This window comes from Pezoporus occidentalis, unplaced genomic scaffold (genome assembly GCF_034315485.1).
Source record: "Pezoporus occidentalis ecotype Australia unplaced genomic scaffold, CSIRO_AGI_Poc_V1 ctg362, whole genome shotgun sequence".
NCBI classification, from domain to species: domain Eukaryota; kingdom Metazoa; phylum Chordata; class Aves; order Psittaciformes; family Psittacidae; genus Pezoporus; species Pezoporus occidentalis.
The window spans coordinates 179,814-205,832 of record NW_026915614.1 but is presented as its reverse complement, the minus strand read 5'-3'; the positions used below and the strand labels follow the sequence as shown (position 1 = coordinate 205,832).

Here is a 26,019-nt window from a genome sequence, read left to right as displayed (position 1 = left end):
AAGGGGGAGGAGAGCGGATGAAGCTCCCCATTGTAAAGAGAGGCAGCAGGGCAAATCCTGTTCCCTGGAAGGAGATACATGCTTTTATCAGAGTATCAGAGCTGGGGATCTGCTCTAACCGTGCTGACGGCCGCCCTGCATGGTCCCTGCAGCCGCACAGCCCGGTCCCAAGGGACAAACCTGGGGAAACCAAAGGAAAAGAGGCCCTCCATCACTTCCTCTGGTCCCTTGGACCACGAGCCCACCCAGAGCACAAATCACCCTGCACCCAGCGCTGGGCAGGAGCGGAGCCCTCAGCCCTGGCACAACACCTTCTCTTTGGGAAGCAGAGGGACCGCAGGCAGCTGCCTGCTTCCTCATGTGCCACAGACTGAATGGACACTGACGGCATCAAGGAAGTCCCACTCGGATGCAGGATCTCTCCTAACAGAGCAGCAGCTCATGGATGGCACAGCTCTGCGGACCCAGCAGACGCTTGGCCTCCAAAGGAACACAAGGCAGGCGAAACCTCCCCCCACAAACACACACAAAGTCCCCAGCCCAAGCAAAGGGGCTGCTTTGACTTTCTTTGCCTCATTTCCCAAGTGATTTCTTCCCATCCAGGAGCTGTTTGCTCCAGGAAAATTATGCCACGGTTCTAAGAAACAAACGGTGACACGGAACCAGCGATGCCCTGGCTGCTGCTCCCGTGGCTGTTTATATCTGGAGCCGGCTGCCAGAGCAGCCAAAGCCACAAAAGGACCAGGCTGATAAGCCTGGCATGCAAAAAAACAAACTCCAGGGCTTCGGAGCAGGGCAGGAGCCCTGAGCAAACCCGGCCACAGGCACCTGCACCATGCATCGCTGCGCAAGGATCCCTACAAAGGCAATCGCAGCCACAGCCCGAGGAGCGAGCACGGCCAACACATTGTGTTTCATTGCTCATAAAAGATTCCAGTGATTTAGTTCATTAACCTCACGGTGACTCAGCTTTGAGGCTCATATTTAATATGTATTTGCTGGGCAGGAGAAGGCGCAGAGTGAGGCGTCCCCCTGGGCAAAGCGGCTGGACAGACGTCTTGGCAAGCAGAAGGACATCTGCTCCACTGCCAGCAATGCCTCCCAAAGCAGCTTCCCAAAGCATCCCTTCACTTTCTGCTTCCTCCACCACCTTCACTCCTTAACCCCACCGCTGCCAAACCCAGGGCCTGGCCCCGAAGTGGGAAGAACCAGCACAGACCCAGAGCTGCCAATGGCTTCAACAGCGTTTGAGCAAGGCAGAGATTTATGGGGTTAACAATGAGATGCTGCACTTGAAATAAGGGTTCCTCCAGCAAGGACACACTGACACCAAAGAGGCAAGAACCCAAGAGCTCTGCTTCCTCGCCAAGGTCCACACTGGGTGCCCCAGCCCATGCTCACATGGACCCCCCCCATGTGAGAACATCTCTCCAAGCCTCTCCACGTGTGTTTCTCACACACGTGGCACAGCCCAAAGGATGAGGAAATGCCACCCAATTGGGATTTTCGGCGCTGTCTAACTTCTGATGTCTCCTTAGTGATATCGCTCCTAATCCAGATGGCAGAAAAGCAGCACTTGGCTGTGGGAACTCCACCACCGAGGTCTCTCCAGGCAAACCTATGGCACAGCAAAGCAAATCCCCAAACACCAGAGCGAATCTGAGCCCTTCCAGAGCCCCAGCACCTCCGTGCTCACTTAAAAAGCTGCAGCAAGCAATGACTACCCAGGACAGGAATTATTTGCACTTAATTTGTTTCACAGGATTCTCTCTTCCAATGCATTTTCTGCTTCAGAGACGGGAACCACCCCGCCAGGACCTGGCAAAAAGGTTTTTCTCAAGCCTGTGATTTACATTGGGGTGACCATAATGTACTTGGAGAAGCTAAAAAAGCTTAAGACAATGGTTTAGGTCATCGAGCAGCAGAAGCCCTACTTACAAAAACACACAACTCCCCCCCACCCCGGCCCCGAAACGCTTTGCTTCCCAAATCCAAGCTGAACTCCGGAGGGAGGAGGCTGTTCGGGAGGCAGATCCTGGCCTTGTGTTCTTAAGTTCCCATCTCCCACCCACCCCTCGAGCACAAAATAAACCCCGTCCAGGCAGCAAATACCTCGTTATCTGGAACGAATCCATCCCGTGGAGCTGGAGGCCCCTCTGCGAGGAGAGCGGTGGCCAGGGGGGGTCCCTCCGTGTCCGCAGGCACCGACCCCTCACCGGGTGTCGGGGAACGGCTGCGGGGATGGAGGCTGTCCCCCGGGGGGGTCTGTGCCAGGCAGGGTGCACCCGGCGGCACGCATGGCTCTGGGGAGCTGGGTCCTTCCAAAGGGGGCAGGAAGGTGAAGGAGGGCCCCTCCATGGCACCATCCCAGGCTGCCACATCCAAAGCGGACGCTCCCACCATGGGGTCATCCTCCAAAGCCAGCACTTCGGCGGAGAGCTCCTCCGGGACGGGCGGCACAACCGCGGTGGCAAAGTCATCTGCATCCCCCAAGGCCACTGCTGGCCCCACCACTGACAGCAGCACAGGGCCACCGCCAAGATCCCCAACACTGGAGATGAGTGGGTCGCCTGCTTGTGGTGGCACGGCGGCAACAGGCACATCAGCAAATGGTGGTGGAGCATCCAGAAGCTCTTCCATTGCCAAGGACATGGCAGTGGTGGTGGCATCTGGAGATAGGTGCTCAATACATAGTTCCTCAGCACCCATGGTGGGATACCCGGTGACTGGTGGAGTCTCCTGAGCCCGGAGCTCTGGGACAGCCACATCCCCTGGAGCAGAGAGCCCTCCAACATCCCTTAGGATGGCATCGGGAGCAGGCTGCCCCACCATGGGTGATGTGCTGGGAAGCTCCTCCAGGGCTGCTGGGCTGGCTGCACATGGGACCCCATCACCCAGCACCATGGCACAGCACCGTGCTGCTGACCGCCCCTCCCAGCCACCGGCAAACAGCAAGTCCAGGTCTCCCGGCTGCAGGATGGCGGCTGGTGCATCCCTGCGCATGATGGCCACCTCCATGGGGGACCCCTCAGCATGGGCAGCCCCTTCCAGAGCCAGGCTCTGGCCCAGGGGATCCGTTTCCCATAGAGGGTCTTCAACATGCACTGGGGATGTTGGAGCCTCGGAGCCCAGCTCTGATGCAGAGCCGGTGTGGAAAGGTGGCAGAGAACCACAGTAAGCATCCCCTTCTGCCACATGAGGCTGGCCCTCAGCCCCATCACTCTCTGACCCCAAGTCTGTGGCTTCACCCTGAGAAACCAGTTGTGGGACATCCCAGCTGGCAAGCTCAGTCCTTCCTGGCAGAAGGTGATGGGTCCCAAATGGATCCATCCACTCAACACTGTCTTTGTGTTGCTGTGGGGGAGACTCCAGCTCCTCCACCACCATGGGGGGAGCTGGGGGCTGGCAGGGGGATGCTCGGCCAGGACAGGTCTCCTCGGGAAGCTCTGATGCTTCCCCATCAGGGACCAGCAAGTCTTGGTTTTCCACACCCCATCCCACCCGAGCACTGGGGTCACCAGCTTCCTCCAAGCCAGAAGCTGGTCCTGTGCCCATCTCAGGCGATGGCACCTCACCACCCGGCACCACCACACAACTGCCTGCGAGCTCCGGCTCCACCAGCGGCTCAGGTTCATCCTCCACTGGTGCCGGGGAGCACTGCAGGAGGGAGCCCGGCCCTGCCATGGCCATGGGGCTGGGGGAGGCCCCTCCATCCGAGTCCGTCGGGGTGACGGCCGAGGTGTCCCTTTCCGAGAAGGGCTCCAGCGTGCTCAGCACCTGCGAGCTGCAGGTGACATCAAAGTCCTCCAGATCTGACACAACGGCAGAGTCTGAAGCGCTGATGTCCAAAGGGGCCCTGTGCTGACACGCTTCCATCTCCACCCGGGCCAGTTTGGCTGAATCTGGGTCCAGCCCCTCTGAATCCATCGGGAAGACCTGAACCTCCAAGCAGCCGGGAGCAGCCCCATCACCCTCGTCCTCATTCAGGCACTGCTCCTCCAGCTCCAGGAACATCTGCACCGAGTCCGTGTCGGACAATTCAGGGCCCGTGGGGCTGGCCGAGCGCTCTGAACCCAGAGCCAAGTCCTCAACCTGGCACTGCACCGCCGTGTCCTCAGTACAGCACATGCTGCCAGCGGGGGGGCTGCCGGCACCCCCCCGGGATGCGCAGGACCGGGAGGTCCCCGGGCTGGGGGGGTCCGTCAGAGCAGTGAATTGTTCCCTTTCCTCAGTAATATCTGCCAAGCAACAGCTCCTCTTCTCCTCTGCCACCAGAACAGCCTTTCCTCTCTCTGACAGCGTCGCCTCCTCCCACTCCTCCATCATCACCCAACGCTCGTCCTCCTCAAATCTCAGCTCAGACTCCGTTTTCTCCCTGAGATTGGAGGCGATGAGAATATCCAGTCCCGCATCCAGCAGCTCTTCGCTAAGGCACGGAGAGAGGTTGACGTTCTCCACCGTAGAGTCCGACTCGGAGGCCTCCAGGGTCTCCTGGTGCCCATCGCTGAGGCTTCCCTTGATGAAGTTCTTCCTGGCTCGTGGCCAGGTGGCACTGGGGAGCCGGTGCACCCTGGCCAGGTTCCCGACGCGACCGCGGCCCTCACCGGGGTTCAGCAGGGCCTGGCGCTCATCCCGGGCACCCCCGTAGCCATCCGCACCGAACTGCTTGGCCGTGAGAGCCTCCGCTGTGCCGGATGACTTGGAGACGTGCTCCAAGGTGAGAGACTCAGACATGGGCTCACCGTGGTCAGGCTGGCCTGGGTGGTCGGTGAGTATGGTGCTTGACTCCCGCTTATCCCGCAGGGAAGGGTTGGAAGCACCCGCTTCCGACACCTCGCTCAGCGAAGCCCCCATCCGTTCTGCAAATTCGGTGAAGTTTGGTGGCATGAAGGACTTCCACGACCGCCGGTTGACATTCTCCTTCCTCTCAGGGTTCGGTCGCCTCCTCGGTGGAGCCGGCGCTGGCTTGGAGACGTCGCTGCTGAGCTTCAGTGCATCGAAGATGACTCGTTCGTCCAACTTCTTTGCCTCTGGCGCCCTGGACTCGAAGACGTTGGCAGCTCCCAGAGTGCCGTTGCTGGAGATGGTGCTGCCGTCCCCCTTGCCGAGGGTGCTCTTGGAAAGCTGGTTGAGCTTCGATCCCTGATCGATTTGCTCGTTAATCCGCATCGTGTCGTATATGGACCTCTGGGGCACGTAGCAATCCTCTATATAACCATCCTCCTCCTCGCCCTTCCCCAGGCAAGTGCGGTTCTGCCGTAAACAGTCTGGCCGGCTCAGTGGTTTGCCCATGCTCCCGTCCTTAGGGATGACGGAACCGCCCCAGCACCGCAGGAAGCATCACAGAGCCAGCAGGTCCCAAACCCACCGCGGCAGACTCGGACCCCAAAGCAGCGGCGCTATGGGAACAGGAGGGTGCACCGGCAGCACCGCGCCGGCTCAGCAGCTCCACCAGCGTTCCCAAGGAGTGAAACACCGCATCTCATCGTGTAAAACCCCCCATCCAAGGGGAAAAACCACCCGGCAGCTTCGGTAAAATATTCCAAATCGCCGTTTGCGACAGAGGTTGAAGCTCTTCGGTTATCCCGAATGTCCGTCTACTAACAACAAAGGCACTGCTTGTCCCGGTGGCTTGGGAATCGCGTCCCGAGCGGCTCCTCGCTGTCCCGGGAAAGTCCAGCCGGTCTGAATTAGCCTCTCCCCCCGGCTCCCGTGTTTTCATTTGAACTGAGCTTGTCAGCGGATATTCGTACAAGTTTCAACACAGGAAGTTCTTCATTCAGGGCAAACTTGGAGGTTTCCTGTCTCCAAACCATGATGGCATCGGGGTTTCCGTCACCCCGCGATCACCGAGAGACGCTGAACCCCCCCAATCCAGCCAGCTGAGTCCTGCAGCGGAGGAGGACGAGAGGGAGGAGGAGGAGGACGAGGAAGGCTGCCGCGTCCTCGCTGCTTTTTTTTTTTCTTCTTCTTCTTCTTCTCCTCCCCAGGCAAAAAAAAAAAAAAAGGCGATAAAACGCATCCAAAAATGGCAACGGGACGGAGCGACCGGATCCCCCGGGCTGCGGGGAGCCGGCGGGGGGGACGGCAGCACTCGCGGCCGGAGGCTGCTGCTGCTGCTGCTGCTTCCTCCTCCTCCTCTTCCTCCTCCTCCTCCCGGCCCCTCTCGCACTAACTTTCCCAGCGGCCGGTAAGGGGCTGCGGCGGCTCCGCGCCACCGGGCGGCCCGGCCATAGCTTGGGGAGGGGGCGGCGGGGGCCGGTCCCCGCGGTGGCGGTGGGAGGACGGGCGGGACAGAGCGGTACCGCCCCCTCCTCCTCCTCCTCCTCTTCCTTCTCCTCCTCTTCTCTTTCCCCGCCGCTCTCGCCCCTTTTGTGCAGGGCTCAGCGGCCGGGCCGGGGCCGGGGGGTTCCGCGTCGTCCCCGCGGGCAGCCCCCGGGCGGTGCGGTGGGATGCATGGCGCGCCCGGGCTGCTGCCTTCCTCCTCCTCCTCCTCCTCCTCCTCGTCGTCCCCCGCCGCCGCCCGCTCTCCTTCCCGCCGGCGGAACAAAAGGCCGATCCGCGCAGGCCGCCGCACGCCCCGGCCCCGCCGCCAGCACCGGGCTCCCGCGGCGCTGCCAGCCCCGGCGGAGGGCGGGGGGCGGCACCGAGGGGCGGGGCGGGAGCACCGGGGCCGCCCCTTCCCGGGTACCGCGGCCCCGTCCACACCCCCCCCCCCACCCCAACACCAGCCCCGGGAACGGGGGAACCGGGACCCCGGAGGGGAGCGGCGGGGGAGGAGCACTCGGCCGGCGGCAGCCCCGGGGCTGGCCCGTTCCCCGCCCCGCCGGGACTGGCCCCTCCTCCGGGGGGGAGGCGGCAGCCCCCGACAAAGAGCAGCAACGCCCTGGCTCGGCTCCGGCAACGGCAGCGGCTCCCCCCCCCGCGCACCGGCCCCGCCGAGCCGCGCTCCCCCGGTCCTTTGTCCGCGCCCGGACACGGGGCTTTCCCCGGTTTCGCTTTTTAAGGCGCTTCCCAAACGAGCCCCGCGCTGGGAGGGGGCCTGGACCCAGCCTCGGGGTCTCCCCTTCCCCTCGCACCCACCCTGCACAAAGAGCCGGGTTATTAAATCCCCCCCCCCAAAAAACCATCCCCAAAGTCCCATTTTCGCCTTCCCTGGAGCCGCATCACACTGCCAAAAACCCACCCACAACTTGCTGCCGCACGGCACGCCGGCTCCTCGCCCTAAAAACTCATTTTTACAGCCCCAGCTCCGGGTCAGTGCCGTGCTCCCCCCATCCCGAGCCCCGTCACCCTCTTTCCTTCCCCTCCCCAACCCTTGGGGTTAAGAGATGGGGAACAGTCAAAGCGGCTGCAGTGGGGCTGGGAGACGTGAATCACTGCTGTGAAGTGATGCCGAGGGAAGTCGCAGACTTGGGAGAGAAACCAGGAGGGCTGGGAACAGCCTCCACACATCTCCAGGCAACAACCCACCCCACCAGCCCCCCGGCCTGCTGCCTCGGGATGAATTACAGCATCGGGATAAAAATACAAGAGCCTGTGAAGGTGCTTAATGCATAAAAGCATGGACCATGCACCCCGATAGAATCATGGAAAGGTTTGGGTTGGAAAGGACCTTAGAACTCATCCAGTTCCAACCCCTGCCACGGGCAGGGTCCCCTTCCACTAGAGCAGCTTGCTCCAAGCCCCTGTGTCCAACCTGGCCTTGAACACTGCCAGGGATGGGGCATCACTTTTGGAGAGATGGGAATGGATGCTTTTGGGAAGGGGAGGGTTCAGGGCTATGAGAGGAGAAACACCCACTGAATGGCCCGAAGAGCTCGGTGGGGCTAGTTGTGCACCAGGAAACCTCTGGAAACCCCTTTTCTTATTTCCATCATTAAATATGACCAAGAACGGGAGGTGGGGAAGGAGTAGGGACCATGTGTGTGTGTGTGTGTACAAGCAGCCCCCCGGTATCTCCTTTGCCCATCCCTTGTCCCCTCCAGACGGACGGTCATGGCTGGCCCTGCTGCCTCCTCCATCCTTGGCTGCCAACGCCACAAGAGCGTCCCAAAGCCCAGATTTGAAGACTTGGCAGGGACACCCCAGCTTTCGGCTGCCGTTATTAACCCAGCGCAGCTGAAACAACAGGAGGAGGGCGGCTGCGCCGTGCCAGCGCTCCAGCAAAGCCACCCCCGGCCTCCCCGCTACCACCTTGGCCGGGAGCAGGAGCGGGACCGTTACCGCTCCGGGGCCCCTCCGTGAGGAATCCCAGGCATCTGGGCTGGGGCGCGGAGCCTTTTTGTTCCACTGCGAAGAAGGAGCGAGGTCTCGACGTGGAGCTGCCGTTTCACAGCCAGAAATTCTTTTCCCATTTCCTCACCGAGTCACGTGCCAGGAGCAAGCCAAGTCTTCCTCCAACACATCTCCCCCCCCCCGTCCCTAAAACCATTAAGGAGATATTCAGCAAGTACTAAAGCCAATTACAAACCTGCTGTGCCTGGCCTAAAGACCCCAACCGGAGCCCCTGCAGGTTCCCTAAGTCATGGCTTGAAGCCACCAAGTGCCACTGCAGCGATGGGGACATGGTGAGAATTGAAACTTGAGCACCTTGCTCGAGCTTTGCGTTGGCTGATGGAAGGACGGGGCAGGACAAAAAGGTCCTTTGGGCTCTCTCCATGTGGCTCCAGCACACAGAGCCCTGCCAGCAGCAAGTGCCTGGGCTGAAGTAAAGGGCTGGTAGAGCTTCAGAGCTCAGGAGATCACATCTGCTCCCTCTGCAGCTTGCTGGACCTGCAGCATGGTGGTGGTGAGCAGAATGGACCACCAGGACCTCATCTGGCTTTTGTTCAGTCACCAAATCCCCATTACCAGCACATTTTGGCCAGTCCCACATTGAACCATGGCTGCAAGCGCTGGGATGCCCGTGCTCCAGCTATCAGCCCAACACGGAGAAAGGACCAGCGAGCTCTACTCAGGGCTGTCACCCTGCCCAGCCCCACTCATGCCCCAGGGCCACGTCCTGCAGATAAAGACCCTCAGCTAAAACCCACCCAGAGGTTTTCCAACACTTGCTCAAAGTAGGAGCATCCTCATTTGTCTCCCAGAGCTTTCCTCATATGGCCACCGGCCGCGGTACACGTGCCCTCCCCATCCCGGGCTGATGTCACCCTGTTTATGACTGTGTTACATCCTGCCACCACTGTTTACATGGGAAAGCAGTATTTGGAAACCAATATATTTTTAGCTTGCTTTTAATGCATCTCAGCAGCTGGAAATGAGGGACCTGTGTTATGTGACGGGCAAGAGAGCCCAGAGATAGCTCAAGATCTTTGATGGACATGTTGCTAATGAGCCCAGGGTACAACCAAGGGCCTTCTGCATCCTCAAGGCTTCAATCTGCCCTTGGTGCCAGGTAGGGCAGGACCCACTTGCCCAGCCTGGGTGCAGGATTGTTCCTGACTTTGCACCATGAGCTTTGTCCCTACAGGTCTTGCTGCCCATGTCCCCCATATCCAACTGTGTGTGCAGGTCACTGTGTCCCCCATATCGGACTGTGTCAGGGTCACCAAGTTGGTGGTGGCAGGAGGGACACGGTGCCATGTCCAAGCAAGGCAGAGGAGATGAACCCCAAGTGCCTCCAGCCTGATGGAGGGACTCAAGGTGGATCTCAACCTCCCTCAGACCCTGCAATGAAAGCACAAAGCCAAAGCACACACAAAATCTGCCTCAGAAACTTGCTTTTTAGGTTGCTGTGGGATTTTTACCAGCGCGTTCGTGTATTTTAAACCCTTTGCTGCATTCGTCAGACAGTCAGAGAGATTTCTTTATCTCCCTTCCAGTGCTGTTGTTCTCCTCTTAAACTTGCTCCTCTTGCCAAATCGTTGCCATCACGGTGCTGCGTGGGCAAGCCTCAAGCTCCCAGCCTCTTCCAGGCAGGAGCACTGGGGCTGATCCCATCCCACCGTGCCGGGCTGGCTGCTCCCTCATCCCATTGCCTTACAGCTGACTTCAAACCCATTTCATGCCAGGCCTCTGCCACCACGCAATCCCCTCTTCAAAGGCTCGGGTGGTTGGTGATGCGGTGATTTGAGCCTATAGAGCATGAATTCAGGGCCCTGCTCTGCAGCACTGGGGGAGGAAACCTCAGCTGGTTCCATGGGGGGGTCTGCACCTCCATGGGAAAAGGTGCAGGAAGAGGTTAAAACCCAGACCCCACAGAAGCAACCTGCAGCTTGGATGTACAGACACCCGAGCACGGCATTTTTACATGGACCTGATTTTTCCACGGGTGCTGGAGCTGCACGGTGGCACGTTCCCTGCGAGGCAGCTAATACATACGTTGGTATAAATAATTCTCCCAGATGAAGGCTGGAGCCCACGTTCTTACAGCAGAGCTCAGGCACAGCCCCACGCCGTGGCAGTGAGCAATGTCAGAGTAATCAGGGACAACAGGGAGAGCCCGAGGGATGAGGTGATGAATAAACTGCTCTGGAGGCTCCTTAGGAAGTGAGGTAAGTGTGTGATCCAGAGAATCCTCCGGGTGGGAGACATTTTAAACGCTCCTTCGGCAGAAGAATTGGCAATTGTTCCTCAAGGGCTGCGGTGACGGATCCAAGCTCAAGCCCTGCCCTTGGAGAAGCTGCTCCAGACCCTCGTGGCCACAGTCACTCCCTTTGGTGGAGAGCCCCGACTCCCTCAGATGCTCTGGGTGATGGGAAAGTCCGTGTCCACGTGCTTCCCATGGATCTCCCACTCCGTGGCCGCATCCCACCAGGACCAGGCTCCTCTCCCTCCTCTGCTCAGCCCTTGCAGACACAGAGCTTCCCATCACCTCCTCCCTCGGATCCTCGGCTCTCTCGCTCCCATGCAACGCTGGTATTTTTAGTATCTCCTGGAAACGCTGGGAAGTGTCACCACCACCAGCCAACGGGGGACATTCCTATGGCCACCTCCCGCAGCTGGGACCAGGCAGGGTCGCCAAAGCATCTGCAAGGGGGTGGCTTGAGAGCATTGACCCAACCCGGCTACTGGAAGGGACCATTTGACCACGGCCCAAGTGTTTTATGGTCAAGGCAAACAGTAAAAGCCTCGCTATTATTGTCAGTGTCAGCAGCTCTTAATTCACTCTTTACTCAGGACCAGAGCAGCGCCTGTGCCCCTCTGCCTGCCCGCTGACACCTCAAGGTCAAAGCCCATCCACCTGCTGATGAACAAGCACATGGGCGACGCTCCCTTTGGAGAGGATGAGCTCTGGGGGCACATTTACTCTTCCCTCCCCAGTACAATTCATTTCCAAGGAAGGAGGAGGCTGCAGGGACCGGCACAAGGACGTTCCTTTACAACACCCCAGGTTAGAAGTGCACCAAGCACTTCACAGCCCTGCTTGGGCCAATTCACCCCAGCCAGGATCGGTGACAGCCCCATCACAGCCTGCGCTTATCACCCCTCATTTATCATCCTCTTCTCCAACGAGGGGAGATGGTGCCTTTAAGGCAGCTTAACAGCTGTCAGAGAGGAGGCATTTCTGCGTGTGCTGCTGATGCTGAAAATACTAACCAGAGATACTTTAAGTAGGGCTGGAAAGCGTTCAACGAGAAGACACCGTCGTGCAGCCGGTCCCCGCTCCCAGCCCAGTCCCACCCAGCTGCTCCCAACTGGACGACTGTCGGGAGCCACCCGCATTCCTCCGGGGGCACACAGGGTTAAAAATACCCTCGGCCAGGCTGGGGCACAGCAAGTGGCAGTGTCCCGCTCCCTGCCCCATCCCATCCCATCCCCTCATCGGCACACGGATGTGGTCCTGCTCTCTGATCCACAGATGGGGCATTGGTTTCCCTCTGCCCATCCTCAGAGCTGCTGGTTCCAGAGATGGAAGCACGGATCATCAGACGTTTGTCTTACAAAGGAAGATTTGTGCAATCAGGGACCACGCTTGTCCCCAGCCTGCAGGGCTCTTCAAACCTGAATGGGACAAACTGGGAAGAAACCACCTGCCTCAGTCCTCCTGCAAAATGACCCCCATGAGACCTTCCACGGTGCTGGGCCGATCCCATCCCATATCTCTTCCTGCTCTTGATGCCTTGTGCAATGACAGCTTCACCTCAGGGAGGTGATGCCCTTGTAATCCCCAAGGTACAGGCCCCATTCCTGAAAAGCAGCACGCAGGAAAAACCCAGGGCACTGGGCACAAGGGACGTTGTTATTAACAACAGCACTTCTGATAGTGCTGTTGAGTCAGCTCCTGCCTGACAGAGGCATAAATAGAGCACCCAAGAGCTTGGGCTCCTGACGAGCACCCGACAGCTAATTGCTGCTTTTACTTAGGGTGAAGAGGGGAGGACCCGGAGCAGGGATAGACAGAGCAGCATCAGAACGGCAGCTGAGTAATCGCTGTGCAGGGCTTTACTCGCTCACTGCATCACCCCTCCTGGGACTGCTCCCCTGCGTTTTGCATTTATTTGAGCAAAAAGGGTGCTGAGGGCACGAGGGCTCCGGCCGACCTGACCCGCTCTAAACCAGAACGGGATTGCGGCTTCAGTTCTTGCTCTCTGGGGATTCTCCCTCCCCCAGCATAAAACGTTGATTGGCGTGCAGAAGTGGTGCCCGAGTTCACTGCATTGAGCAACAGCTTCAATAACCTCCGGGGAAATCCATAGCAGGAGCCACAGATCCCCTCTCCGCTCCCCACAGCAAAGCCATGGGATGCAGCAGCCCCTCGCTCCGGCTGGGGCGAGGGTGGGGTTTAATTAACCCTGGGAGTGAGGTTGGGATAAGCAGCACTGCCTCTGCCAGCTGCGGCACGTCCCAGCTCGCCGGCATTCCTGTGCCGTGCCCCACTGCTGCCAGCGCACGGGGGGGGAGGCAGCTGTGGTGGCCCCCAGTGCGGCATCAGGAGGGGGCCGGTGAGTTGATGGGGGTCCAGCCATGCACAGAGGTGTCACCATGAGGCCTCCCCTTCAGCCAAGTGCACCCGCACCCATTTGGATGTGATGGTGACCATTGGGTTATGCCATAGAACCAGGGGATGGTTTGGGTTGGAAGGGACCTTAAAGCTCCTCCAGCTCCAACCCCTGCCACAGGCAGGGACCCCTTCCACTAGAGCAGCTTGCTCCAAGCCCCTGTGTCCAACCTGGCCTTGAACACTGCCAGGGATGGGGCAGCCACAGCTTCTCTGGGCACCCTGTGCCAGCGCCTCAGCACCCTCACAGGGAAGAGCTTCTGCCTAAGAGCTCAGCTCAGTCTCCCCTCTGGCAGGTTAAAGCCATTCCCCTTGGCCTGTCCCTACAGGCTCTTGTCCAAAGCCCCTCTCTCAGCACAAGCTGGATCCAAAGGACAGCATTAGTTTCCCAGCCTTTGGGATGAAGGGTTGTAACCTGGTGAGTACATGACAGAGAAAACCCCTACATGTCTCTGTGTGAACCTCTGTCCCTCATCTGCACCTACGGAGTTGCTTCCCTGGGGAACTCTGCTGTTTGCTAAATGGAATCAACATAAGATGTTCGATTTGGTACCATTTCAACTGCAGCTCATTTGATTCCAGCCATTAATATTTAATACTAGCTTTGAGAAACCTGAGCTGACAGCAGAGAGGATGGAGGGGGAAGAACTGCCCCAGCCTGGAAGCTCCTACCAGGAGCTCTTGCTGATGGCTGTCACCTGTCCCTCATGCTGAAGAGCCCAACTCGGATGCGTGATGCTCATGGAGACACGGCACAGATTCTTCCTTTTATACAAAAAGATGCTCCTCAAAGAGGCAGCAATGGGAAGACAGTGCCTTGGGTTAAACTGATGCAGAGCAGGAGTTAAGGATGAGGTTTCCTTCGTTCTGCCAGCTTAACACAAGCTGAACCCGTGCTCTTTCTTCCGCAGTGTGGCTCTATCTGAAGCAATCCATCAGGATATCCATATAAGCACAGGCTCCAAACCACAGAAATGCCTTTCAGCTGCACTTGATCTCACCATAAAACTAGAAGCTAAGCAGGAGACCCCTTCAAGTCCCTTCCTGATGGGTTTCTTACAGTCCTCCAACAGCGTGGTGCTCCAAACTGGTCCCTACCTAGGCCAGTGCCACAACCCCCCCCCCATCACCATCCTGCCTTCTGATGGCTGCAGGAGCCAGCATGGGCTCAGCCCCTCGGTGCAGCCATCCCCATCTCCGCATCCGCTTGCTGAGCCGAAACACCTCCTGCAAACAAAGCTTCCCCCATCCCAGCAAGATCCCACAGCTGCTTCCCAGCCTCCTGCCTCCGAGAGCCCTGGCCAGGAAGAGCATTTACAGCAGGAGAGGGCTCATCCCTGCCACAGCCAGGATTAGTCCCTCTGTGGCCTGGGAATGGGGCTGGACGGGAGAGAGGAAATGCACGGGTGGCAGTTCTCCAAAAGCTAAGGGTCTGTTGGAGGTTGTGGCCTTCTGGGGCAAGTTTGAGGGGTGTTTGCAGGACAAATCTATGGGGAGTTTCAAGTATAAACTGCTCCAGGAGTCATCTGTTCACGGCCTCCATCAGAGCTTCAATAGATCTTCTTTATTAAAACCTGGACACAATGAGCCCAGAAGTGCCCACCTTTGTCAGGGCTGCACTGGCAACTTGCCGGGAGGCCTGGGGCCATGCCTGATTTGCATCTCATTCACACAGATGTTCATTAAAATTAATGCCTTAAGACATAGTATCTGCCTCCATTTGAGCCTTCTGGAGAGACCGACCCCGACGGCGCCTGGAGAGCCCCGGCCACCCCATCCTGCTCCCCACGCTCAGCTGCATCGTCCCCACACTGCTGCGGGAGCACTTCCCGACCCAGGAGCTGCCTCTGGTCCCCCCGGACACGCTCTCCTGCATCTTGGTTGCGATCCAAGACAGGACACAGTTGTGATATTGTCTTAGGCGCTGAGAAAGAAAAGCCCCCTGAGGTCCCCGCTTCCCCCAGCGCCCAAGCCAAGCTTCTCCAGCGCTCTCCCTCCTGCACGTCTGGAGTACAGACGGTCCCTTCCCCGTGCAGATGAGGATCTGGGATTGCATTTCCCCTTGGAGAGAACCGGTACGGTGAGGCTTTGCAATGATGTGCTCTGCAGCACCTCGGGATCCGTGCAGCAATGCCTGCTCTCAGGATGAACCGTGCAGGGGAGGGATGCTGCGGAGTAAGCACGATTGCTCCATCCCCCCCTTCTCGCTTCTCCCCCATTTTTATTCTCAGCCATTGCACAGTAAAAGCCCACCATCGCTGCTGCAGCTGCTGGGTTTCCACCAACACAGACCTCAACTGCACCGCGGGGACAACGAATGACTCCTGGTAAAGACACATCACCTCCCAGAGCACCCCTGGCTCACGCAGCCAAGGCCACCATGGTCTTAAAGGGTCACAGAGCTTGAGACACGTCAAGGTCACTGAGATACAGACCATTTACAAGCACTACGATGGGTTAAGCTGTGCCTGCCAATCCCAACCAAGCAATCTGCACTGATGATGGGTTTTCTTATTGTTTCTAATGAGAGCTGCTCAAGGGAATAATCCCTTGTTCTGTAGGAAAGTTTCACTGGTTTTAAGGAAAAGAAACCACTTTTGGGATATATTTTGGGATATATTCCAAGAGACTCCTCTGTGGTGTTTACTGATGAAGTTAAATCCTCCCAATCAATACAATCTCAATGCAAAACACTGCCCAACACAAGAGTTAACAGCAAAACCACCAGAGGAGCTTCAGTTTGCCCTGTAAGTAACACTTCCAAACAATGTTTTGGATAGGCAGCCCCCAAAACAGGAATACTTTGTCCAGGTGAAGGTTTCACAGAGCTATTAAGAGGTGGAACAGGATCAGTTAGCCATGAGATGAGGAGTAAATGGCTGTAAAACCACCCCCCTTCCCACCCCTTCCATTAACACCAGGAGCTGAGCAGCCAGATGCACATCAGCCCTATCAGCAGCTACCGAGCACACCAGTAATGGAAATGTCACAGCAAGAGAGCTTCTGAGCAGTATTAATATAATCAACATAGTGTAACAGCAGGACCCAACACCGTAATACTGCGTGAAAGAACAGCAAACACGCCAGCTCTTCCCTCTCAGCAGTTCATGCAAGCCTTGATGGTCTCCATCAGTTCTTTGCTAGGCACATGAAAGCCCACACCAAAACCTGGCCTTGGTTTTATCCCCCGTGTGTACCTCCTTGTCCCATAGTTTTATCTGTGGCTTTACTTGTACCCAAGGACCCCAAAACGAATGCAATACGTGGCCCAGATGAGGTGAACAAGCAGCAGGAAAAGGTGAGCCAGCTAGAAAGACCTGCAGGATGCTTCGATCTGGAGTACTCAAATGACACCAACTTACAGTTAAGATAGACTCAAAACCAACGCTCCCTCCCCCAAAACCTAAATGCCAACCACCTCTCCAAGCCCACGAGGCACTGGCACACCAACATCACACATGTCAAGGAGAACAGGGAAAAGGTTTTTTCCTCCCACGAGCAAACCCATTCTGCACCTTTTCACCACAATCCACTCCAGCAGCTCATCTTCCATCCTCCAGAGCAAGGCGATTTTCCAACACCAAAACTGCTGACACGACAGCAACGAACAGCAAAGCTGTGACAGCTCTAAGACCAGAGGTCCTACACCACGACACTAGACAGACCTTCCAACACCAAACACCATTGAAGAAACACTGTGGCATAAAGACTTACCTTGAAGTCTGCCAGCTGCTGGTTGATGGTTTCCACCTCTGTTCCCACCACCCACTGCAACGCCTCGTTGTCCTCTGCTGCGGTTGTCATGTGGGTCAGCTCCTTCAGCCTGCTGTAGAAGTCCTCGACACGAGACAGCGTCGTTTCTACCTGCTCCTGGCGGTTCTTGCCTCTCTCTGTCAGTTTGCTGCACTGTTTGTTCAGTGTCTCCAGCTCACGTTTCAGTCCTAATAAATCTGGGCTCCCTTCGTCCTCCAGCATCTTCTTACATTCGCTTTCAGAAGCTTCAATGTCACACTTCAGCCTATGGAGCTTGCCCAGGAACGTGCGAACGTCCTCTGCTTGGGACTGGAGGCTGTCAGAGTCTCTCCCGATGGGGCCCATGCTGTCCAGCTCATCATCAAGATCTGCCAGCTGGGAGAACATCTCCCTGACCCGGTTACTGAATTGACCGATCCCTTCAAGCTTGTTCTCCATGAGTGTACAGCAGTCATTGACTTTCTGCTTCACAGCCTGGAAGTCCTGCTGAGCCACCTCAGCTTGGCTTAGGAGCTGCGAACAGTCAGACCCATCTGGGGCATCTTCTAGTAGACCTTGAGTGAGGTTTCTCAGATAATCCACTTGTGGCTCCAGGGCCTGCAGCACCTCCTGCTGTGCCCTGAGCTTCTCCAAATTCTTGTTGCTGCAGGCCTGTGGCCCCAGTGCATCGTAGATCTCCAGCTGGTGCTTCGCCCCTTCCAGCTTCTTCTCAATGTTCTTGAAGCTCTCTTGAAACTCCTTGAGCCTCTGGGACATTTCTTCAATGGAGCCAGTCTTGGCTTGCAGCTCTTCTGTGATGGCATCCATCTTGTGATTGATGCCAGCCTTCTCATCCCGAATGTCATCCTCATCGGCTTGAGAAGCATCAATCAGGATGTCGGCAGCGCTGTTGAGCATCTCCAGCAAGGAGCGGCGCTTCTCCACGTCGCTCAGCATAGCCTTTGATCTCAGAAGAGTCGCCTCCAGCTGCACTGGATCCAGAGTTACTTCCAGCTCCATCACCTTTGCCTTGCAGTCCTCCACCCAAGGCAGGAGGTCCTCTGCGTGCCGTTGGTACTTCTGAGCTTTCTGCAAACAGTCCTTGAGCTTAGAGTGCCGGTTGGCAGCCTGCTTGCTGAGCTCTTCCCAGTGCGTTTTGAGGCTGACCAACTGGTTTTGCAGAGTGCTCTTCTCCTCCCCAGGCTGGACAGAAAGCAGCAAAGATTCTCCCTCGGCTACAATCATCTCGTAGGAGCCACTGTGTTGGTTGAGGCTCTTCTGGAACTCTTCTTGCTCCTGAATTTGGCTCTGTAGCCTCTCCAGTTTAGCAGAAATGGGTTGGCTCTGAGCTTGCTGGCACAGTTTGTCATCGAGCCAGGTCCTGAGTTCATCAAACATATGCTGGAACTGCTGGGAACTGGCAAACGCAGTCTGCAGTCGGTTCATCCGGTCGGCTGAAACGGGAATGACATTAGAACGCGACAATTAAGCTGAAATCAAATAAGCAAAGTGCAATTATTTCAAATCAGCTCAGATGCACCAACTGTGTTTTGATTAACAGGAAGGAGCTTTCCATTGCATCACTGGCCTTTTCTGCTCACTGATTCATAAATTTCCTTAATAGTAAGTGGCAACGATAACACAGGAGCCTCAAGTTCTCCTGGCCAGTCCCTAAATGCAACCTCTTAGAAACCAGAAGAGGCATCCCAAGGTCAGAGGGTGGCCACTGGTTCTTCTCCATGCCCCATTCTGAATTCAGGAACTGGTTTTTTTCCACCCCAAGCACAGCACACTGCACACTGCTGCGATGTGCTTGAAGAGCCACATCAGTGGGTCTAAACTCGCTCCCCAGGCTGCAGTGTGAACTCTCCTGCGCTTAGATCCACATAAAACACCCAGGAAACACCCTGAAAACCAGTGAATCTGTTTACTTTTAGAAGCCCAGCAATGGGAGAGCCCTTAGGCAAAAAGCAGGGGTGGAGTCTGACATCCCCACACCTCTGAACCAACTTCTCAGCTCCATCTCACCTGCCAGGTCTTCCAGCCCTTTGAGAGGCAGCGCCACTGTCTCCAGACGTTTCCGTAGCTCATCTTTGAGGTACTGCTCCCCGATGAGGACAGAGAGGTCATCGCAGAGGGTCTGAGCCTCCGTGATCTCCTCTTCCAGCTGCTCCAGGTCCGAGCGGATCTCACTGGTTTCCTCCAGCTGCTGCTTCACGGCATCGGGCTGGGTGCTGATGGCAGACTGGCTGCTCAGGCGCTGCCCCACTGCCTTCACCTTCTCCGACAGGCCCTGGAGGAGCTCCTGGTACTGGGTGCTCTTCACTATGGCTTGGTCAATTTGGCTGGAGCGGGAGTTGAGGCGTTCCGTTAGCTCAGACCATTTCTGATTAACCCCTTGGAGCTCTTCCCGCACCTGGTTAGTGGATGGAGAAACATCTCCAGGGCCAGTCAAGATGCTCTGAGCTGCCTGGTTGAGCTGCTCATGCTGTTGTCTGCGAGCTTCAAATTCCTTCAGCATAAACTGGAATAGAAATAACATACAAATGTTTGCACAAAACTGACAGTTCCATGTACACACAGACAAAACAAAGCAGACCTCCAGGGGCTTTATCCAGCCCATGGAACAAGCCCTGCGCTGGGTAGGCCAGATTTCCTGTGACCTTCCAACTTAAAAAGCTGGGAGGGTCCATGACTTCTGTACTTTGCTCGCTCTTATTTGTTCTACTGCTGTGTAATGTGACACAAACCAGGCAGATGAGAAGGAAATCAGATGATGTTAACCGGGGCATTGCGTTTTCTGATGCAGCCAGTTACATGTTAGGATTGGGAAGTAAGAGGTTGGGAAAGGGCAGGCTGCCAGGTGGAGGGGCAGCATTAGTGAGTCCTGCTGAGCAGCAGCACAGGTCTTGTTTAAAGCAATTTCATTCTCCAAGAGGGGCCAAGTGATTCACTGATGAGTCAATGCAGTGCGGGGAAGGGAGCTTGAGCACGGCTCCCTTTCGAGTTACTCATGGCAGGGTTTGGAGGAGCCCTGAGGTCTCCCAGCACTCACTGGGACATCTCCAAGTGCAATCTTCCACCTCATGTACCGGATGAGACACCCTCGCCTCTTGACCTGATCACACAGCGGAGCTCCCGGCTCACCTGGACCTGCTGCTTCTGCGCGTTCAGCATGTTCGGGTCGATGGAGAGGGGTCCCAGCACGCTCATCATCAGCTCCTTCTCCATCAGCCAAGGCCGCAGCTGGGCTTCAGCAGCCTGGAAGCTGGCCAGCTGGTTCACCGACTCCTCCAGCTTCTGCTGCCGCGCGGCCGTCGCCTGGCTGGCTCTTTCCCACCTGCAATCTGAAGCACGGGCTCTGTTAGTGGTGACCATGCCCACCACTCCATCAAGAACGGTTTTTACCCTCCCCATGGCTTCCACACCACGAAACCTCCTCAGTTGTCAGTAAAGCTAGCGTGGCTCTACTCATTCTCCATCTAAGAAGCCGTTTCTAACGGCTACGTAGTCATAGCTCATAGGAAAGGAGGATTTCTGCACTTGGGTCACTACTGCCATGAGTTCGTCCAGCCTTGGGTGCCACTGAGCATCCCTGGCTCAGTGCGTGAGGATGCTCTCATGGGTATCAGGCCTCACACAGCACATTCAGATCTCCTGGACAGAGAAGTCCATAAACAGGTTCCTGCTATTTCAAAGAAGAGAATCTATGGGCTCCTTTTTAAATAGTCGTGGTGGGTCAACATTTAACTACCCAGGACAGCCTTAGTAATGCTTGGAATTTTATATCAAGCCATGAAGCATTTAATGAAAATAATCAACTCGTGTTGCTAATGCTTTTTTTTTCCCCTCCTTTTCTTTAATAAGTAATTTAAGGAGGCAAGGCTTTAAAATCCACATCCATCATGGAGATCTCACTAATCAGGACAGGGCTCATCTCAGGAACACCTTGTACACCAGACAGCTTGCAGAGAAGTTTGTTATTTACTGCATTTTAATTGGAAGTGACTCTGCTCTGCTGTGACTTTGGAAGCCCCCTGCAATCCCAAACCCCTTGTATGTGATGCTTCAAGACAGGAGCCTCACTAAGTGCTCCGGGCACTTACTCAGGTCTTCCTGCATCTTCTTCCAGTTCGCTGCTTCTGGAGAATCTGGGTATTTCTCCAGCAAGCCAGAAAGCGCTTCCTTCACCTTCTGGATCTTCCCTGAATTCTGTTCCAGTTCAGCCAGAAATGCCTGGAAAACAATCATTGGAACTTCTTCAGATATAGGGCAAAAGACTGAAATCACTGAGTAGGAATGAAGCAGCGGCTACAAGCTGGAGTTAGGCAATTTCTGCTCTTTGCTCTTTAATGAAATCAGTTCATTTTATTAGCAATATCATGAGCTAACTTGGCTCCAAGAGCAGGGAAAGGCTGGGAATTGCTTTCCAGGAGAAGCTGGAGTGACCCAGCAACAAGGGCTATAGATAAACTCCTTTCCCCTGAGCCCAGTGCCTGGGAGCAGCAGGTCTAGAAGCAAAGAGGTCGAGCACAGCACGTTGGCTCATGAACCATGACCTGCATGAGATCCCTTCTGTGGAAAGCCTTTCTTTAAGCTCCTAGTCCTGCTGCAATAAAGCCCATCACTGAGATCCTTTGGGAGGAAACGCTTTGATCCCCATTTTGTGCTCTGGAAGAGCTGTTACCTTGTTGTGCTCAGCTTGGGCTCTCATTGTCTCTGTCTTGGTGGGCGAGGAGGAGGCGTCCAGCTCCGACAACATTCGTTCCTTCGACTCCAGCCACTTCAGCATGGAGCTGGCCTCCTCCTGCACCTCTTGCATCTTCTCCAGCATAGCCGAGAGCTGCTGCTGGCGCTCCTGCAGCGCCGCACCGAGGCCCTGGTACTGCTGGGTCACGTCAGACACATCGCACTGGATCTCAGTCAGATCTGTCGCCAAAAAGCAGCCCGAGGTGAGGACACTGCTCACGCTGCCTGCCTTCACCTGGGCTCTCAGATACTGATCTAGCCCTGGGCAGCCACAGCCAGCCAAGCGTGAGGAGGAAGAGGCTGTGCTGCTGTCCATCCTCCTGCAGAGCAGTGTCACATCATCCTCCCCTCTCGTGCCCGAGGGGCCCTTCCAGCCGCACCGTGTCCGCACACTGACAGGTTGCAAACAAAGCAAATGCTTTTGTGTGGGTGAGATGGTGCAGGCTGAGTCGTGTCCAACCCCCCCATCAAGGTCACTGCTGGTACAAGGTTAAAGGATTTGACACCGAAATATAAAGCCGTTTTTATGCACCTATTACCTTGCTGAACTGATGCGCTAACAGCAGATAACGGGCAATAATTAAAACTGCTCTTCAAACTGAAGGCTTGGATGCCGTTACAATCCCTTAGAACCAATAAATTTAACTGCAGGCCTTAAAACCATCTCCCATTTATCAGCTCTTAACACCGCCGATGGGGGTGCCAGGGTGCCCTCACTCCCCAGAGCCGCCCCTCGGCATCCTTCAGCCTGACTGACGTCCTCCAGCACGGCGGCTCCAGCACGGCTGGGATGGGATGCTGAGGGTGCCACTCGCGGATGGAAACACACGGACAAATGGACAAGGACGGTGAGGTGGCCTTGGCACAGCGGCGACAGCGAGCTCACCTTTGCATGTGTGGTATCCGTTCACGCTGCCGAGCGACCCTCCCGCAGCGGGCAGCGCCGCACCTGAGCACAGGGGACGGAGACAGACAGAGGGACAAGACAGACGCGTTAGGAATGCAGACAGCAAGCGATGAATGGTGCTCCAATGACATGGACTACACCGGCCACCAAGCACACACACAGCGTCCCCACCCGCCCGGGGCCACTGAGCCCACAGCTCCCTTTGGAATGGGTTTATTCCTCCTCCTCCTCCCCACACGCTCGCAGCCCTCGCTGCCCTGGAGCTGCTCCTGCCTCACTGGACCAGAAGCAGAAGAGCTGAAGCTGCCTGGAGCTGGGCACCTCTCCCAGCATCACGCATGGTGGATGTGGCTCCTATCATTCTGGGGACCACTGGGCACCTCCCCAAGCCTGGAAAGTTGCTAGCCTAAACATGACTTTATAATATCAAGTGCTGAGTGCCTTCTCTGAAGAGATTCACTCCCCTGAAGAGCATAACTCCCCCATGTTCTCTTTTTCTGATGAGATGAAACTATTTAAACCCGCCTCAGTGCACAGACACGCTCTCTTTGCCAAGAGGCTCCACTCCTTGGACACCAGATAGCACAGCTATGCTCACAACCAAAGTGGGATTCATTAGAAACATTATAGGGCAAGCTTCTCTCTTTCTAACCATGTATTTTAAAGCTTTCATGGATGCAAGGGGCTGCAGCTTTGGTCACGCCATGTGGGGGGGTGACCACCCCTCTTGGAGGTTTCCCACTGAACTGCTCCTCAGGTTAACCCTAATGAACGCATCTGGACCGTGCACTCCCATAAATGCCCATCCATGATGAGAGCTCAGGGACTTGTTCTCACAAGCCGGAAGACGTCTTTCGGTTGGTTTCCAAACAACCCAGACATAATCTCATTGCTTCGCAGACTTGAAGCCAGCAAGGAGACAAGTAAATTATGTCTGAATATCGCAGTCTTGTTTCATCCAGAGATGAAACCCAAAGGCTGGAGTTTGGTTGAAACACTCCAGCCCTCAGGAGCCTGAAGGACATCGAAAGGGAAAGCAGGAGCTGCCTCCATGAGCTCCCATGCTCCATGCGAGCAGCAGTCCCTGTCCTCATGCTGGGATCACATTCAGTCATTCAGTGCTTGCTGTGCTACAGCAAATCAAGCCAAGTGCTTGGCTGATGCCTCAATGCAGCAAGCACCAGCGACCCGACCATGGGGTTGAGCTCCATGATAGCTGGACGACCACGGGCCCTCTGCAGTTTGTTAGAAGGGGGAAATAACCCCATTGTTTGCTTGAGGTGGGCTCAGTGTGAGAGCAAACGGAGCACTGAGGAAGGAGGCATCCTCAGGAGAGCGGCTGCGACTCACCTGCCTTGGACGGGGTGTCGGGGGCCGTAATCTCCACAATCAGGTTCTCCAGGAGGGTCCCTCTGCGGCCGATCTCCTCCACCTGAGCCCCCTTCCCCTTCCACTCCTCTAGCAGATCCTGCTCAAGAACAAAGGCCGGGGTTGGGGATGTCACTTGCGTGGCTGCAGCCCTCCCTTCATCACCCATCACCGCTGCAGTGACTCGGTGGCACCGGGACACGGCACCCATGGAACCGGAGCCCGGCGAGCAGACTGCACCGGGGAAGTGGGTGTCTTCACGTTTATTTTTGTCAGGGGAACTCAAGGAAGGAAAAGCTCTTCCCGAACTATCGGGTCTGTTCGAGGAAACCCTCTTCTCCCTCCTACTGGTTTGGGACCTCCCTCCTCCTCTCTGCACAACCCAGCCTCGTTGAATCCAGCCCTGGCAGAGCCCGGGGGTGCCGGAGCCCGATGCGCCGTGGGGAGCCCGGTGACGTGCCGAGGGGTGCGAGGGCTGGGGGTGACTCAGCAGGCGCTGCTCTGCCTCTGAGTCAAACCCTTGGCACATCCTGATCTAAAGCACCGCGGAGCGGGGGCTCGGATGACAGGACACCTTCCATTGTCTAGCAAGAGGAAAACACTCAGGGAAAATGAATGTGCTTGGGTCTCCCACTCCCAAATCCCACCCAGAGGAGGCAGGGGAGGAAAGGAAACCAGGCAGTGCTCAACAGGACCTTCACACTGCTCTGCTCCCCGCAGGGACCACTGCATGCACACGCACCCCAGAGGCTGCAGCTCAGCAGCAAGTACAGGGGAGCCCAGGATTCCTGAGACCATAAAACAGCTCCCATCACTCTGCTTCCTGGGATCGATTCCAGCACTTCCACACCAGCTGCCAACTGTCCCAGTCTGCTTCCAGCTCCCTCTGCCCACCTGGATCTGCTGCCGGCGCTGGTGCAGCTCCTGGGTGCCCAGGGAGGTCTCAGCGGACGGCATTTTGCCTTCGCTCTCCCTCAGCCACCTCCTCATGGCCCCAACCAGCTTCCGAAACTCATCCAGTTGCTCCTGGCAGGACGACGCATCCTTTTCTCTGGGAGTGAAAAGGTTTTGGAGAGTCAGAGCTCGTGCTTTGCCTTGCAATTACCCGTGCCTGAATGCGGCACAGTTGTGCCTTTAGGAGCCCTTTATTACTATCAGTAGTAGATGTTGCCCAGGAGCAGCGCAGGCAGCGCCAACCGAAGCGGGGTGCTCGCCAGCCTGCCCCTCACCACTGCTGGACCCCTCAAGCCGTGGCTGGTGGCGCTTTGGGGACCACACCAGCATCACCACGGTAGCCAACAGCGATGGACCACCGGGACCTGCGCTGGCTCTGTGCCGGGCTCTTTGTCCCACAGGAAGAGAAGCTTTTGGGAAGACAGAGCTCATTCATGCCCCTGGCCCCAGGCAGCTGCAGGGGGGGGATGCTGCCCCTCCTCCCTGGCCACAGCTCTGCTCTATTCAGCCCATCCAGTAGGAACAAGGACAGGACAGGAGCCATGGACCCTCCGCACTCACGCACCGCAGCTGCGAGCAGCCGGCACAGCGTGGAATGACTGGGGATTGTCATGGGATTCATTGGGACAGGCCAAGGGGAATGGCTTTAACCTGCCCGAGGGGAGACTGAGATGAGCTCTTAGGCAGAAGCTCTTCCCTGTGAGGGTGCTGAGGCGCTGGCACAGGGTGCCCAGAGAAGCTGTGGCTGCCCCATCCCTGGCAGTGTTCAAGGCCAGGTTGGACACAGGGGCTTGGAGCAAGCTGCTCTGGTGGAAGGGGTCCCTGCCTGTGGCAGGGGGCTGGGACTGGATGAGCTTTAAAGTCCCTTCCAACCCAAACCATTCTGTGATTCTGTGAGCTGCTTTGTTCCCACCCCCTTCCCTGTATTCACCAGGGAGTCTGGAGGCACCCAGAGGTATGAACCCCCTGGACACAGGCATGTTGTTGCTCAAGCTGCTGTGGCCAATTCAAGCTCAAGCTGCTGCTAAAGCTCCTCCTTATCCCTGCTTTAGCAGAGCTGGAAACAGGCTCCTCTGCTCTGTCACCTCCAGAGACGAGAGCACGCCTGGGGCCGGCTCCCGATCCCGCGCCAGCCCCCATCTCCCCTCTGGCAGGATGCTCCAGGCTGGAGCTGCAGCAGCCCACACGCCGGGAAGCGCAGGAACGCGGCTCCTACAGCACCAGGAATGTTTCACAACGCCCCCAGCCAAGGCTTTTTATAAAGCGTCAGCTGGAGCGGGCTGAGCTGCCCCCAGCTCCTGCTGCCAGGAGGAGGCACAAAGGGTTCGCTCGTGCCCCCCTGTGGAAAGAGCATCTCCCCTCTCCC

At 56.8% G+C, this 26,019-nt stretch overlaps 1 protein-coding gene across 16 annotated transcripts in view; it reads right to left on the bottom strand.

Annotated features, from left to right (window-relative positions):
- MACF1 (microtubule actin crosslinking factor 1) overlaps window positions 1–26,019 on the bottom strand; it is a 135,521-nt gene that overhangs the window by 34,019 nt on the left and 75,483 nt on the right. For all 16 annotated transcript variants that reach the window (XM_062630963.1, XM_062630968.1, XM_062630970.1 and 13 more), the window contains 8 exons: window positions 24,594–24,750; window positions 23,682–23,799; window positions 22,311–22,373; window positions 21,363–21,604; window positions 20,782–20,911; window positions 19,823–20,022; window positions 18,704–19,199; window positions 16,658–18,129 (listed from right to left, as the gene is read on the bottom strand). In XM_062630963.1, coding sequence (XP_062486947.1) covers window positions 16,658–18,129; window positions 18,704–19,199; window positions 19,823–20,022; window positions 20,782–20,911; window positions 21,363–21,604; window positions 22,311–22,373; window positions 23,682–23,799; window positions 24,594–24,750 — 2,878 coding nt within the window. The remainder of the gene's footprint in view (window positions 1–16,657; window positions 18,130–18,703; window positions 19,200–19,822; window positions 20,023–20,781; window positions 20,912–21,362; window positions 21,605–22,310; window positions 22,374–23,681; window positions 23,800–24,593; window positions 24,751–26,019) is intronic.